At 35.0% G+C, this 13,965-nt stretch overlaps 2 protein-coding genes across 2 annotated transcripts in view; one reads left to right on the top strand and one right to left on the bottom strand.

The window, feature by feature from the left end:
- The window catches only part of LOC100371671 (putative ATP-dependent RNA helicase DDX41), a 27,129-nt gene extending 15,545 nt beyond the window's left edge, over nt 1–11,584 (bottom strand). Inside the window, exons 1-7 of the mRNA XM_085504265.1 lie at nt 11,275–11,584; nt 6,290–6,376; nt 5,293–5,455; nt 4,308–4,443; nt 3,915–4,032; nt 3,399–3,490; nt 676–829 (exon numbers count right to left, since the gene is read on the bottom strand). Of these exons, the coding sequence (XP_085360391.1) occupies nt 676–829; nt 3,399–3,490; nt 3,915–4,032; nt 4,308–4,443; nt 5,293–5,455; nt 6,290–6,376; nt 11,275–11,331 (807 nt within the window). The 5' untranslated portion in view covers nt 11,332–11,584. The remainder of the gene's footprint in view (nt 1–675; nt 830–3,398; nt 3,491–3,914; nt 4,033–4,307; nt 4,444–5,292; nt 5,456–6,289; nt 6,377–11,274) is intronic.
- Nucleotides 11,560–13,965, top strand: part of LOC144351919 (uncharacterized) — an 18,535-nt gene continuing 16,129 nt past the window's right edge. Inside the window, exons 1-2 of the mRNA XM_085504266.1 lie at nt 11,560–11,743; nt 13,234–13,657. Of these exons, the coding sequence (XP_085360392.1) occupies nt 11,687–11,743; nt 13,234–13,657 (481 nt within the window). The 5' untranslated portion in view covers nt 11,560–11,686. The remainder of the gene's footprint in view (nt 11,744–13,233; nt 13,658–13,965) is intronic.

Below are 13,965 nucleotides of genomic sequence, written 5' to 3'. Positions count from 1 at the left end.
AAGGTGACCTAATACAACATGGGGTTGTGGTAAGGAGACCTAATACAACACAGGGTTGTGGTAAGGTGGTCTAATACAACATGGGGTTGTGGTAAGGTGACCTAATACAACATGGGATTGTGGTAAGGTGACCTAATACAACACAGGGTTGTGGTAAGGTGACCTAATACAACATGGGGTTGTGGTAAGGAGACCTAATACAACACAGGGTTGTGGTAAGGTGACCTAATACAACATGGGGTTGTGGTAAGGTGCCCTAATACAACATGGGGTTGTGGTAAGGTGACCTAATACAACACGGGGTTGGGGTAAGGTGACCTAATACAACACAGGGTTGAGGTAAGGAGACCTAATACAAAATGCGGTTGTGGTAAGGTGACGTAATACAACATGGGGTTGTGGTAAGGTGACCTAATACAACACAAGGTTGTGGTAAGGTGACCAAATACAACACAGGGTTGTGGTAAGGTGACCTAATACAACACGGCGTTGTGGTAAGGTGACCTAATACAACATAATAGCATGATAGTACTTTGTTAAATATGACCCACACTGTCCTCAGATGACATAATAGAGTTAAGATGAGTTGCATTAATAGTATTGATTAACATTAATTTTGAATTTTTAAAATCAACAACAACAACAACAACAACAACAAAAATGTATATAACTTACTGATGGTCCAATTATCAATCCATATGGGCCTTCATTTTTAATAAATGGCATTCTTTTTTCTTGTTCCATACAAAACATAATTAACGGCAGTACAAATACCATGGTTTTACCAGATCCAGTAAATGCTATACCAATCATATCACGGCCAGTAAGACTAAGTAAGAGAAGAAGTTACTAAATAAACTTGTAGATTGCAAACTTCTGTTACAACATTTTTCAACATTCAAAGAGTTGACCCAGAAAAAGTTTGAATATTAGTGATACATCTCTTAAACCTTTCATACCATGAAATATAGGATTTCATTTGAGTGTAACAATTTTGTAGCAAAGTATTTCAAATTTAATTTCAATATTAATCAAATTTAGAAAGAGATCAGCTTTTTTGATTTTTGGTTAAAAAACTATATCACAGATATATTTAAGCATATTTTTTCTTTTTTCAGCTGGTGATATTCTATTCATACTCGCTCTGTAACTCTTTACCCTTTTATATCCTAACCTCACCCAATTGCTAGATAGGGTAGAGAATCACATTGAGGCCCAGGGTTCTCCCCAAGGCTTTTTAGCGCCGAGGTCCGCGGCGCTATACCTGTGAATCTCGGCGCTTCACTTGTGACCTCGGCGCTATGTGTTCCCACCTCGGCGCTTGATTTCATATTTGACATGCCAATATCAGATGTGAAAAAGCTTTGTTCGCCACGCCGGTCGGCCCCGACCGTCACTCAAAATTAGTGACCACCACGGAAATGCTTCCGACGAGGACTATTGTCTGATTGTTGGTATAATTACGTACCGACCGACACGCATCCTGCCAGTCGTGGATTATAATTTATAAACAATAGACCTAGTCGCACGATACGTAGCGGCTAGTCAAATTTGTGGAATTAGCACCTCTTTGTTTGTAAGTAAATACTTTCTGCGATAGACACAGTCTTTAGATTGAAAGCTAAAATTATTTCAAAATCAATTCCACCTCGATATAACATGGTCAAATCAGAGTTCACGATCAGTTCACGCTACTCAAGAAAAAAACAACGTGTTTATTGCGTGATTTGGTAAAATACATTTGAACTGTTATCATTGCGAATCATGTAAAAACTCTTCTTTCAAGACCTAATTTACCTTTTAAAAATTGCAAATCACCTCTTTCGAAAGCTGTCATGCAGTTCTCAATTGAAATGGATGCCAATACATCGTGCTACGACATCGCTTTACTTCCGCAATGTAATTTTTATGATCACTACCATTCGGAAAACTTCGGGTTCTACCGGCATTACCATGCGGCATTTTGATTGGTTAATGGAATTCTTGACCCATCGGGTCAAAGGACACATGCTAATGTTTCACAAACATCATGGCGGGTCTGTTTTTTTTTTACCGAAGCGATCAAGTGATCAAAAATAATCGCTCCCGAAAAAATAAGTCGGATTTTACTTACATTTCATATCAAAAAAAAAAAAAGAAGTAAAATTTGTTGAGGAATTATTGCTATAACTGGTGTATAACATGGCCAAGTAAGTTATGTCACGTCGTAACTTTGATGATCGTTTTGAAGCTTTATTTGTTCGCTCATTACTGTAATTGTAAACGTTTTAGAAGTTGATGGTACGAATAATAAATTACAACAATACGTCAATTAATTACGTGATCTATTTTTTGAAGGAGAATGTTTTTGGAGTGAATAAAATTATGAGATTCGTGAACATAAATCTGGCTTAACGTTTTGAATGTGTTTCCTTCAACGTTTTACTAAACAATTAAATTGCAACAATAATGTATTTGTGTTTGTTTTTAGTCTGTAGCATTTGTATTTCGAGAATGTTTCAAACTCTTCTAAATTGTGAAACATAATGTGTTGATTCCATTAAAAAAAATATTTGCCCTGTGACTGAGCTCACTAATATTCATAATTGTAAATAAGTTCTGTTAATCAATGAAGGAAAGATATGTAAATGATATGCAAATTATTATGCAAATTAGCCCCGGCGCTATGCATTTTTTCTGGGGAGAACCCTGATTATTGAGGCTGTCAGGAATTCAGGAATTAAGGAATGATTTACAATGACTTGCTACCTAGGACTATCATAAACTAACTTTTAGAAATAAAATTTATATGTGATAGATTATCTTGAGGATATACCTTGCAATTTAGTATATTATGGGCTATGGCATTTGATTGGTAAATAAACACTGCATTATAATAATCTGAATTTTTTTGAAAAGTCCGTAATACCATCTTAAATCGATACGTATAACACAATCATTTTAAATAATGAATACATACAATGAATCATAATTATGTAAACATGAAATGTTAACATTATGCTTGACATATAACTCATCACACATTCATGACACATGCTAGGAGTGGATCAATCATTTTCATGATAGATTACTGTAAAATTCTTTATTTTAGCTAGAATTAATTTTTGCTGAAAAGACATTTTGGGCGTTTTGTATGGAATTTATTTTCACTGATTTTTGATGAGTTGAATGTAAAATATAGGAAGAAAGGTATATTCACTGGAATTTATTTTCACTGAATCATTCCTTCAGCAAAAATAGTGAAAATTAATTCCAAGTGAAAATAAAGTATTTTACAGTACGATAATTAAATGATACAGTAATTGAAATTGGACGATAGTTCCTATTTCAGCAAACTGATTACCATTATAGGGGGAAGTAGATTAAAATAATTATTGAATGTACACATCGTTACTCACACAGCAGGGATGCCCTGGATTTGTATGGGTGTCGGGTGTGTGATACCTTTTTTTTTCAAACCACTCAAAACACCTCGAGGAAATTTCATTTCCTGAAAAAAAAAACATACTATTAAGTTAAAAGTTAGTATCTACTGTAGCTGATAGTACTATGGGAGAGGAAATCAAGTTTTGCATCTACTGAACATGTTGCTGCCTATATGCAATGCATTATGGGAGAGGAAATCAAGTTTTGCATCTACTGAACATGTTGCTGCCTATATGCAATGCATTATGGGAGAGGAAATCAAGTTTTGCATCTACTGAACATGTTGCTGCATCTTATGCAATGGGATATGGAAGAGCAAATCAAGTTTTGCATCTACTGAACACATTGCTACTTATATGCAATGCATTGTGGGAACAGAATACTGAGCTTATACGCAATGCATTATGGGAGAGGACATCAAGTTTTGTATGGACTAATCATGGTATCTGCAACTTTGCAGATGGTTTCAATGTAAATTTCTGACTCACTTTAAAAGTTTTGATTGGAGGTGGTGGATTATCACCTTCCGTCATGATATGCCATCTTTTACGAACCCTTTCATGGCGTGCTTCAGACATTTCACAAATGTATCTCGGTGGTTTCCATCTGAAAGTAAAAATTCTCTGATGAATACAAAATTGTAATACTGTATAATGTTGTCACTATGAAACTTAATATCCTTGCCATGAAATTTTACTTTTTTTAAAGAAAGTTAGGGAGTATTTCTACCTAAATAATAATGCAAAATTCTTTTAGTGTTTTTTTCGAAGGTTCATTTTATATCAAATCAATAAAGTTTCCCTCTTATACGTCTTGCCTGAAATTATGCAGATATTGTTTTAAGGAAGTGAATATTGATGTTGAAATTAATGTCTGCTTACCCGGTTACCAAGGCTTCAGTGTAAGTTATACCTTTAGCTAATTCTTTTACTGTCATTAAAGCTTTTTGTTCTTGTATACTTTGTAAAATCTTCTCTTCTTCTTCCAGTTGTTTATCTAACTTAGTTTCTTTGCTGACTACAATGCAAGGAGACAAAAGGTAGAAGAGTACAGCAAACCGCACACTGTTGCCATAGTGTTTGTTATGATTTGAAGATATTACTAAAAATAGACCCAATGTAATCATAGAACGTTGTACAGTGTGTGAAAAAGATCAAATGAGAACAATGTGTGCAGACAATAATATTCTTAGTCAAGTGACAACTTTATATAAATACTACCTGCCAATAGTGATCACCTCCTGGCTAGTGCAATGTAATTTACATGTAAAGTTACCTGTATATAACAACCACCTGTCGATTGTGACCCTATTTGGCAATGGTTTGGTGAAATGAACCTGTATACAAAGGCCAAAATGAAGGCAGATAATTGCATGTTTAGGGTTTCACACTTTCAAATTTTTTCTTTAAATCAAAACAAACAAGTACATTTTTATTTTATTCTCCCATTTTCAAGTTTCTGTTGACAAATTGTCCCTTGAACTGAGAAATGATTGAATGCGACATATTCTTATTCACAGATTAATTAATCAACCACCATGTAAAAATTATCGGGTGATCAGTACTGGTCAATAATGGAGAGCCTTAGTACTAGACCAGAATCCTTGTACAACAATACTGGAATGGAAGGCTGTGGGTGAGCTTTAAGTGCACGTCAGTCTGTGCATGCGAGTTCACATGGTAATGTTGTGAAGTCTTGGAGGCAGCCAATCAGTGGTGACACAGAATTCTGTACCATCTACGTATTTACATATCCATTCACCAGACTATTCTTGAGTGCTCTGGGAAGGGCACTCGGAATGGCTAGATTCCAGGCTAGGACCTAAGTGACACGTTTGATATTATATACATGTAAATCTTATTATACCTTCTGCTTTCTTTTTCAACTCAGAATGTTGATCTAATAGACTGACGTTAGCAAGTGGTCCTGTGTAGACTTCATCTTCAACATCTTCCTCCTCTCGCTCACTGTCTTTATTTTCCTTCTGCTGTAATAGTTTCCTTTTTAGTACCTTCTGTGCTTTTTCATACTGTGCAATATAGCCAAATGTAGACCACAATTTTTTTATTTAAAATTTATTTATGCCTGATTCACAATTATATTTTAAAATTCTAATTCGCTTATGTAACACTGTCAAATAATGTATCATTTAAGGGAAATCAAAATCGTAGATGGTTGGCTCTAATGTTGTTCTTGGAATATACTGTAAAACATGTCTTTTTATCTAGCATGTTATTTTAGCTAATTTAGCTAATCTTTAATTTTGATAATTCAAGATGCAGCTAATTTAACAGAAAGTATATTTTCACAGGGAGATAGTCGACACTTTAGCTAAATTAAGATTCTGTTAATTCATGCCTATTTCAACGTATTCTACAGTATATAGTAATACACCGAATCAGTCTCTGTCACCAAAGAATTTAAATATATGAACATTCTTGTATCTTAAAGTGTGCATTCATTTGATCATCTCTAGTGGTATTCAAAAAAACAGAAGAAAGACAAAAACATCATTATGACATGCCTCAAACAGACCTTATTTTGCTCTTTATTTTTTGCACTTGATAAGTTCAACAGAAAGTCTTTGCTAATCACATTCACGCATTTCATACACTGAACGTTCAAAAGAAAGAACTGGGATGGTTTCTTCACTTGCAATCATGCTCAGAAGTGGACCTTACTTTTGGCAACATTTCTGGGGATATCTATCAAATTAGCTAAATTTTTACTTCATATCACATTTTTATATAAATAAATGAAATACAAAACTACGACTTATATACATGTAGTGTAATTGAAAAATGCATAATCCCATGAATTGAGGTGTAAAATGTTGCCTGTAACAGAGACTGATTTTACAAACCTTTTCTTTCTTCCTTTCTTTCAATGGTACATATGGAACATATTCCTCCTCAGAATCACTTGATTCATCCTCATTATGTCTAGTATACTAAACAATAACAAAAAGATGAAAATTATACTTAAAAAACAGTTGGTTGGGTCAGAAGGTAGAGTGAAATTTTAAAGCTCTCTAAATAGAAATAACTCTTAAAGATGCAATATGTGAAAATTGTTCTTTGATACCTAGTACCTCATACTGTTAGAGCAAATGTGATTTTGATTTATAATAAACTGAAAATGATGCTTTTGCAGGACACAAAACAGTATTTCAAACGCACTAAGATGCATGTGCGTAAGTACAAAAGCAAAAATTACAAGATCTCGTCCATATTGCATCTTAAAACAGTAGAACATGTATCTGAATACATGAATAACTCATAGGGTCAGGTTAGTGTTGTCACTTGTCTATTAAATTTGTCTATGGTGTACATGATTGGCTAATGCATTGCATAGACTGATTTCTTTAGACGACTGTGCAGTCATACCCGACTCATCCATGTTCCCAATGAGGTAGGAGTCGGCAGAAAAGCCTGTAGGAATTCACCCTATAAATTTAAAATCATGTTCGGGGATGTCATCAAGTCATTGCATGAAAAAGTCAAAAGGTGGTGGGATAAAAAGTGTTGGGGATGTCTAGGGAACAGAGTCACAAACTGGGTAGTCATCAGAAACTTGGGGGACCAAACCTTATACAAGTGGCAACAATATGCTGTTATTTGTAATCAGGAAAGTCAGGATTGCTAACGCAAAACAATGTTGATTTAGAGATTCCAGATCACTTCTGGCCAAAAACTTGCAGACGCCGAAAGTCACACTATTGTCTGAAATCCCCATAACTCCTACCACCGTTGAACCCATATAAAGATGCCATGATCTTCATAGGCACACTTCCTAGAATCACAATAGTTTTCAATGAAGTTAACTGGTAGCGAGTCCAGACTGTACCCTTTATTTAATTTGTCTCAGATTGTTGAATAGTCTTTTCCCCCGTATACATTAAATATTACAATTGTAATGAAATTAAATTAATTATACATTCCTATTTGAGTATTACATGTATTACTATTACATCTGAAAGCACTTCTCAATAACAAAAAGTCTGAAACTGTCCAAGCAATTGCCAAGTTTATCAGCAACTGTTTCACTAAAAGAGAGAACTTCATGAAAAGCAATTTACCAGCTGCCTCAAAATAACACCAAATTATTTATATAATATTTTATTGTTATTGTTAACAGTAACTTAGGTTATATATATCAAAAGACTAAGTATAGAGGTGCAAGTTCGCACAAACTGGACAGACATTGTTTACATAATTACCACGTGACATCAAAAATGGCGAACCTTGTAAAAATGACTAAGTACGCGATTGCGAGAGCACACTGCGGAATTTCCTGGTGAAATTTAAGTTATGCATTGTCCGTAATCAAGTCCATTGAAATGCGTCTCCGATAATCAAAAGACCTATTATTCCGATTTCTATGCAGGTTTGTTTTTTTGTCCCCAAATTATTTCATACTTGACACCTTTAACAGACTATTATTCTGTGACAAAGCATTTTCTTTAAAAACCCAGACATATTTCGCACCATCATTATCTTTTGAACGATAACTGCAAGTTTGAATGTCCTAGTCCGAACGCACTTGATTTGACGGCGGTCCCAATGAGTCGTTCTCGATCAAAACTTCAACTCGAGAAAAACGCGAAAAACAGTTTTGGTTAATAAAACACTGTAGATTTGCTGCATTATTATAAATATAAACTAAAAATGGCCAAACATATTAACCACTGATATCATAGAACTCATAAAGAGTGTCAGATAATGAATAATTTCAAGCTCGAGCGCGAAAAATGAAGAAAACTGCTGGCATTTGAGTCCGTACTCCAGGAACGTTCGGGTTTTCCATTGTTATGCAAACGAACAACGAGGGATAATCCTCTGACAAACATTACTGTCCTGTACACACTGACAGTTTACAAACAAGCTAATCCTTCAAGTGTATCAGATAAGACATCTAATAAAACGGTTTTCATGGTGAAACAAAATGGCCGATGTTTGAAAAAAAATTGCTGTGTCAGAGTGCGACACTGAGTGGCAGATTTTTCTTTGCCTCGTCTGTCAACGCTTTCTTTCTTTTCTTCGCCATTGCGTTAGAAAAAAATGTATTAGTAAAATAGAATATTGACTTGGAAAATAAAACGATTTAAAAGAAAGTTGTGCAAAGTTACAGTACTCCTTTCGCACAACCTCCCGCCCGCTTCCGCTTTCCAATCACCTTTTTCTCTCGCTTTTGCGACCGCTTGTTGAATTCAACCGGACAATTTCCGCTTTATTTTCGACCGCGCAAACCCCGAAATATCACCGCCCATCTGCTCGCTCGCGCGCATTTAAAATTCGGACTAACAGAATAATTTCCGAGGTTCACATTGTCTTATAATTGTCTTTCTGGTTTTTATAGATGTTGAACAGCTGACAAAAGTTCAAATACTTTTTGTTTTAACTATATACAATTACATGCACGCAACCTGACCCTTTGACCTCGATTTGGCTTGGACTGAATATTTTATTTTAAACAATATTCTGATGTGAAATACAAAATGTATTTTAACACAAGTACGACAGGGTTGTCTGGGGTTTCTTTCCTGATTGTTGAGTCTTCGCAATGTGTTTTGTATAATTATTGTTGTTTTCCCCCGATGCTGAAGGACCGTAAAGCTAAATGGCAGTTACATGCATGGGCTGAGTGAAAGAAAATATTTCTAAGCCTAAAATAAAACCTAATATTACACCTCTTTGTGTATTTGTTAATTTTACATATGTTTGTCATGACAGTATGTTTGTAAATATCTAGAAAAATCTCGTCTTTCGTTGATAATTTCGATTGTTTGTTTGGAATGTCGATCCCCGTTGGTTTCTCCATACTGAGTTTAGGAAGGGCGTCGATCAACACCGTGACTATCAGCCGAGAGAAGACAAACATTGACCGTAATTCATGGAGATCATGTCCGTAATTTGTGGGCTGAAACCCCAAATATATAATCAAGTATTATTATTTTAATATATATTTTATTTTACATCGCAAAATTAAACCATGCCCAAAACAGAGCTAGAGTTGTTCGCGGTGAAACAACCGCATTGAAGACGATGCAACTTCAGCTAGCCATTTCTTACCTTGAAATAAAAAAAATAAAAATTCGAAGAGCATCGGGGAAAATATTAATAATCATCCTTATCAATTGCTTGCTTTATTTCATTTGAATCCATGAAATTCACGATTTTTTTTACATTTGTTGGCAACTTCCGCGCTAAAAATGATTGAAAATGTAGGTGTGGTTAATTTGCAAAGTCCTGTTGATAATACGGACAAATATGGTTCTGTGACCCAGTTCGTGCTCCGATCAGGTGACTCTCAGCCAATCAATGATGTTGTAACAAAGCATATTTGACGCTAATTGAAGGGTCGTCGTACAATCCAATCACCTGCGTCGATTCACATAGTTGTTTGTGCTGTGACAGGCTTCAAAATTATTCGCTGAAAAACATATATTTTGACAAACTGATGGAATTTGACCTTAGTTCAAAAAGAAAATACTAGGCTAAGATACATTAGAGCTCACGCGAATCAGTTTTCTCTGCAAGTTGTGAAATAAAGTAAACCAGAGTAGCGTCGATGATTTTCAACCCTGAAGGACTTTGAATTGTTCATCGAATGGCCACCAAATAGTTATGGCTATAACTAAATTTGACACGTTTTTCATTTAAGCCCAATAAATTATTCATACATGTCAAGCTCTGTTCGATTTTTTCAGGGCATGTGGCCGTTTTTAGTCGAAAATATTTTTTGTGGGAAAACTTTTGCGGTACGTATACGGTATAGACCGAGCTCATTCAATGATCGTGACTTAATTTTAAAAATTGAATGTCAAATTTTACCAGACGTGGACCGATGTGGATTCGATATCGTTATTTTTGGAATTAATCACTAACATTTCCTCGTTTCTCTGCTCTGTCAAAAGGAGTTGCCTAGGCTTTTTTTCACGTAACTGTCTCATTAAAATAAAAATATTACATCTAGAACAAGCACCCAAAACACGTAACAAGAAGTCCCAGTTCAGTTGCTTTCACGATACAAGTGTAATACAGCTATTAGATTTGAAGTGTCATTCAGAATGTAATAATAGTTAATACTAGATGTATGTTCACACTTTACTATCAAAACCACCATTTCGACCACCCATGTGCCAGTTTTCAGTGTTTAGGCGAGCGGTCAATGTTTTCAATGAGCGAGCGAGCGAAAAAAAAACGCGATTAAAATGCGGTCGGTTTCCGGTCGGACAAGACCGCGTGGTCGGAAATTAATAAGCGATAAGCTGTCGATGTAAAAGCGGAAGGTTGGGCGAAATGAGTACTGTATGACCATGTTTCTCCGACGAAGTCTCGACTGACTATAATGCTGACAATGGACGTTAGATAAACACGCATTGTTTGCAACTGGAAGCTTATCACCCGTTATATCAGAATCGTCAACAACAGAGTATACAGATAAGATGTTATCATTTAATTCCTTCCAAAGATAAACACTATGCAAATATCCACGAAACGGCAGTTGTAGTCTTTTCTGCTAGTGTTTTAAAACACTAATTTGAGCAACGTTATTTCGCAATTTCGATCTTTTGTAAACCTGGGGTGATGTATCAAGGTCTAAAGTAACCGTTTTATCAATTTTTGAAAAATCAAGAAAAAAGTGGAAATTTCCCTTCTCGCTACCTTAATATATCTTTATTGTATTCTAATCTAGATCCCAGAGGGGATACAATATCAATAAAGGTTGTTATTATTATTACATGTATAGGAAGTTGCAACAAAAGCGTTCTATTTTATTTCTAACACGATAAATTATTTGAGTTTCATTTGAAAATAAACATTTCCAATTAAATTTGGCACTTACCTTTGAAGGCTTGTCACGTCCGGATTCTACGGATCGTTTTTTAGAATCATAGCTCATGACAAAAACAGTACAGCCCGCCAATCGTCTGTGCAACTGAGATTCAGCTGTTGTGAACAGTGAAGTGAACACTAAAATCAACCTGATATCGACTGATTCTACAATCTAGAATAATAAATTGATCACATAAGCCAAATATCATTACTTCGCTTTCTTCGTAAACACAACGTTTTGCCGACGGTGACCTCCGGTCGTGTGTCGAAGTTCAAGCAAGTCTCGCAGCCAGTCCAATCATCGCGAGAGTGTGACGCGACTCAAACTTTGAACACGGAAGTAGAAGTAACAAATTAAGTTTGCGGAACGGATGGTTGTTGCCGACTCCGATGTTAGGCACAAACAAATCTGCTAAATTGCCATGGCTGACGAAGTTTTGCAATCTGGTTATCTCCACAAATTTCAGCAGAAGATCATGGTAAGCTACATATTAGTATTGAGTTCTATGTAACATATCCTATAACTTCCTCATAAAGGCCTATTTTAGTACTTATCGCAAAAATACTTCCGGGTGTGCGTATTGGACCATTGAGACAGCTTCTAGAATGGTTATAATCAAGGACATAGTACAGTATTGTACGGGGAGGGGCGGCGCTAGTTTTTCAGTTTTCAAAACTAGTCTATGAAAGTGAATATAAATTTAAAAATCAAAAATCAGTTTTGAGTTAACACAGTCTGCGCATATTAGAAGAAAGTATTACCCTGGTAGTCCCGTATAACTATAAATAACCATAGTGCAAAGGAAACAGACGGAAGGAACTTTGAGCTTGTAAACCAACTATGGGCTAGGTTATGTTCTACAATTCATGCTAATATGTGTATGAAAGTGTCTAAAGAAAACCTCCCTATACTAGATCTAGTAAATAAACCAAAATAAATCGTTTCAGATTACCAGTGGATGGTTTATGAGTAATTAATACATTTTCCACAAAATATTTAACTCAAAAAGACAGTTAAGAACCTTCTTTATCAATCATAATGACTGTATATTTATTGACATTAGTCAAAAGACAATATAACATCAAATGTTAATTACATAACCAATGAAACAAGTACATACAGAATGTAGAATAAATGGACAGATAAAACTTAAGTTTTGTAAAACATAAAGATATTATTCACTGACTTAATAGCTAGGCTATTTATAATGTAGCTATCACTTGAAAGTTTTCTTATTTTCAAATGTTTGTACCTTTATTGCATTCTTAGAAATAACATTTGTTTTAGTAATCTCAGAATTCATATAGTGTCATATAGTGAAATTATGCGATAGAACATAGAACATGTATCTGACATGCCTTGATGGTTATATTCTAGTAATACATGTACTTCATTAGCACCAATATTACAATTATACGCCTGGTATCTGGAGGTATTCCTACTTGTTTTTCAATCAGTATAATATGTTCTAGCTGATATCTTGAACTTTGTGATACTGATTCATATTCTTGACATGTGTGTGGCTCAATTCTCCAGTTGTGTTTCAGGAAAGTATGTCATAATTGATATCTGCTGTCATTAAACGACCAAATTATATGTGATTTTGGTTTGTGTAAAAACATTTGTTTGAATAAAATAGCCAGCTTAGTGAAAATTTTTTCACATTAGGGCAATACCATATTTGTTCTATTAGTAGTGCATAAACTTATGTAATGACTTATGTGTGTCTATGGTCATAATGATCCATATACAAAGTATATTTGCTCTTTTAGTAGTGCATAGATGTAACAGTAAATGACAGAGTTGTGTTTTATGGTCATAATAAGTTGTATTTGAATGATCCAGTATAGTATAATAAAAGCTATTGTTTGTTTACATGTGCTTTTATTAGTGATGCACTTCCCCATTCAATTAGAGCAAATTTTGTAGTTATTTTATTGAAGTGACCTTTCCATTTACTACGTACAGAGATCTTGGCAAAAAAAATGGTGTGTATTGTCGCTCTCCCAGCAAGACGATGGTAAACCAGCATTTCATATTTATGACAGCAAAGAACAAGTTGGTAAAGAAAACACAAAAAGGAAGACCGTATATCTGGATCGTAGCACGTGTGTCGGAATAGTCAAGAACAAACATAAAGAGTACTATTTCGAGATCATCACCAATGATGCCAGTACACAAGGGTTCGCTGCAGATAGCCGAGAAGATCTGGATAAATGGGTGCTTGCAATGAATAATGCTGCAAGTGGCGTCACGGGCACTGCAAGGAATATAGTGATACTTAGTAAAGAGTCGACATCAGTGAGTGATGCTCCTGTTAGTGCTGCTGAATCGTCCCCATCCCCATCAGTGTATATAAGTGAAGAAAATATGGCATACTCGTCAATAGAAAGTAAGTATTCAGTTTGAATTTATTAGATTATTTCTTCAAAGATAATGGGATCTAAGTTTAACCCTATGAATTTTCCTATAATGTTAATTTTGAATCAAATCATGGACATATTTGACTTAGTCGTTCTAAAGGTTAAATTTTGCGAACCCATTGCGAATGGCTGAATTATCACGATTGGATGGTATTTCTGTAAACAAAATTTTGCAAAAGTCGCTAAAACCCTGCATTGTTTGATCTCAGAAAGTTTTTCACTGCTACAAAATTTTACAATTTTCGCTTACTTGATGAAAATTTGTTTCCTCACTAAA

Source organism: Saccoglossus kowalevskii, chromosome 10 (assembly GCF_978046115.1).
Source record: "Saccoglossus kowalevskii chromosome 10, keSacKowa6.1, whole genome shotgun sequence".
Taxonomy (NCBI): domain Eukaryota; kingdom Metazoa; phylum Hemichordata; class Enteropneusta; family Harrimaniidae; genus Saccoglossus; species Saccoglossus kowalevskii.
This window is presented reverse-complemented; position numbering and strand designations above follow the sequence as displayed.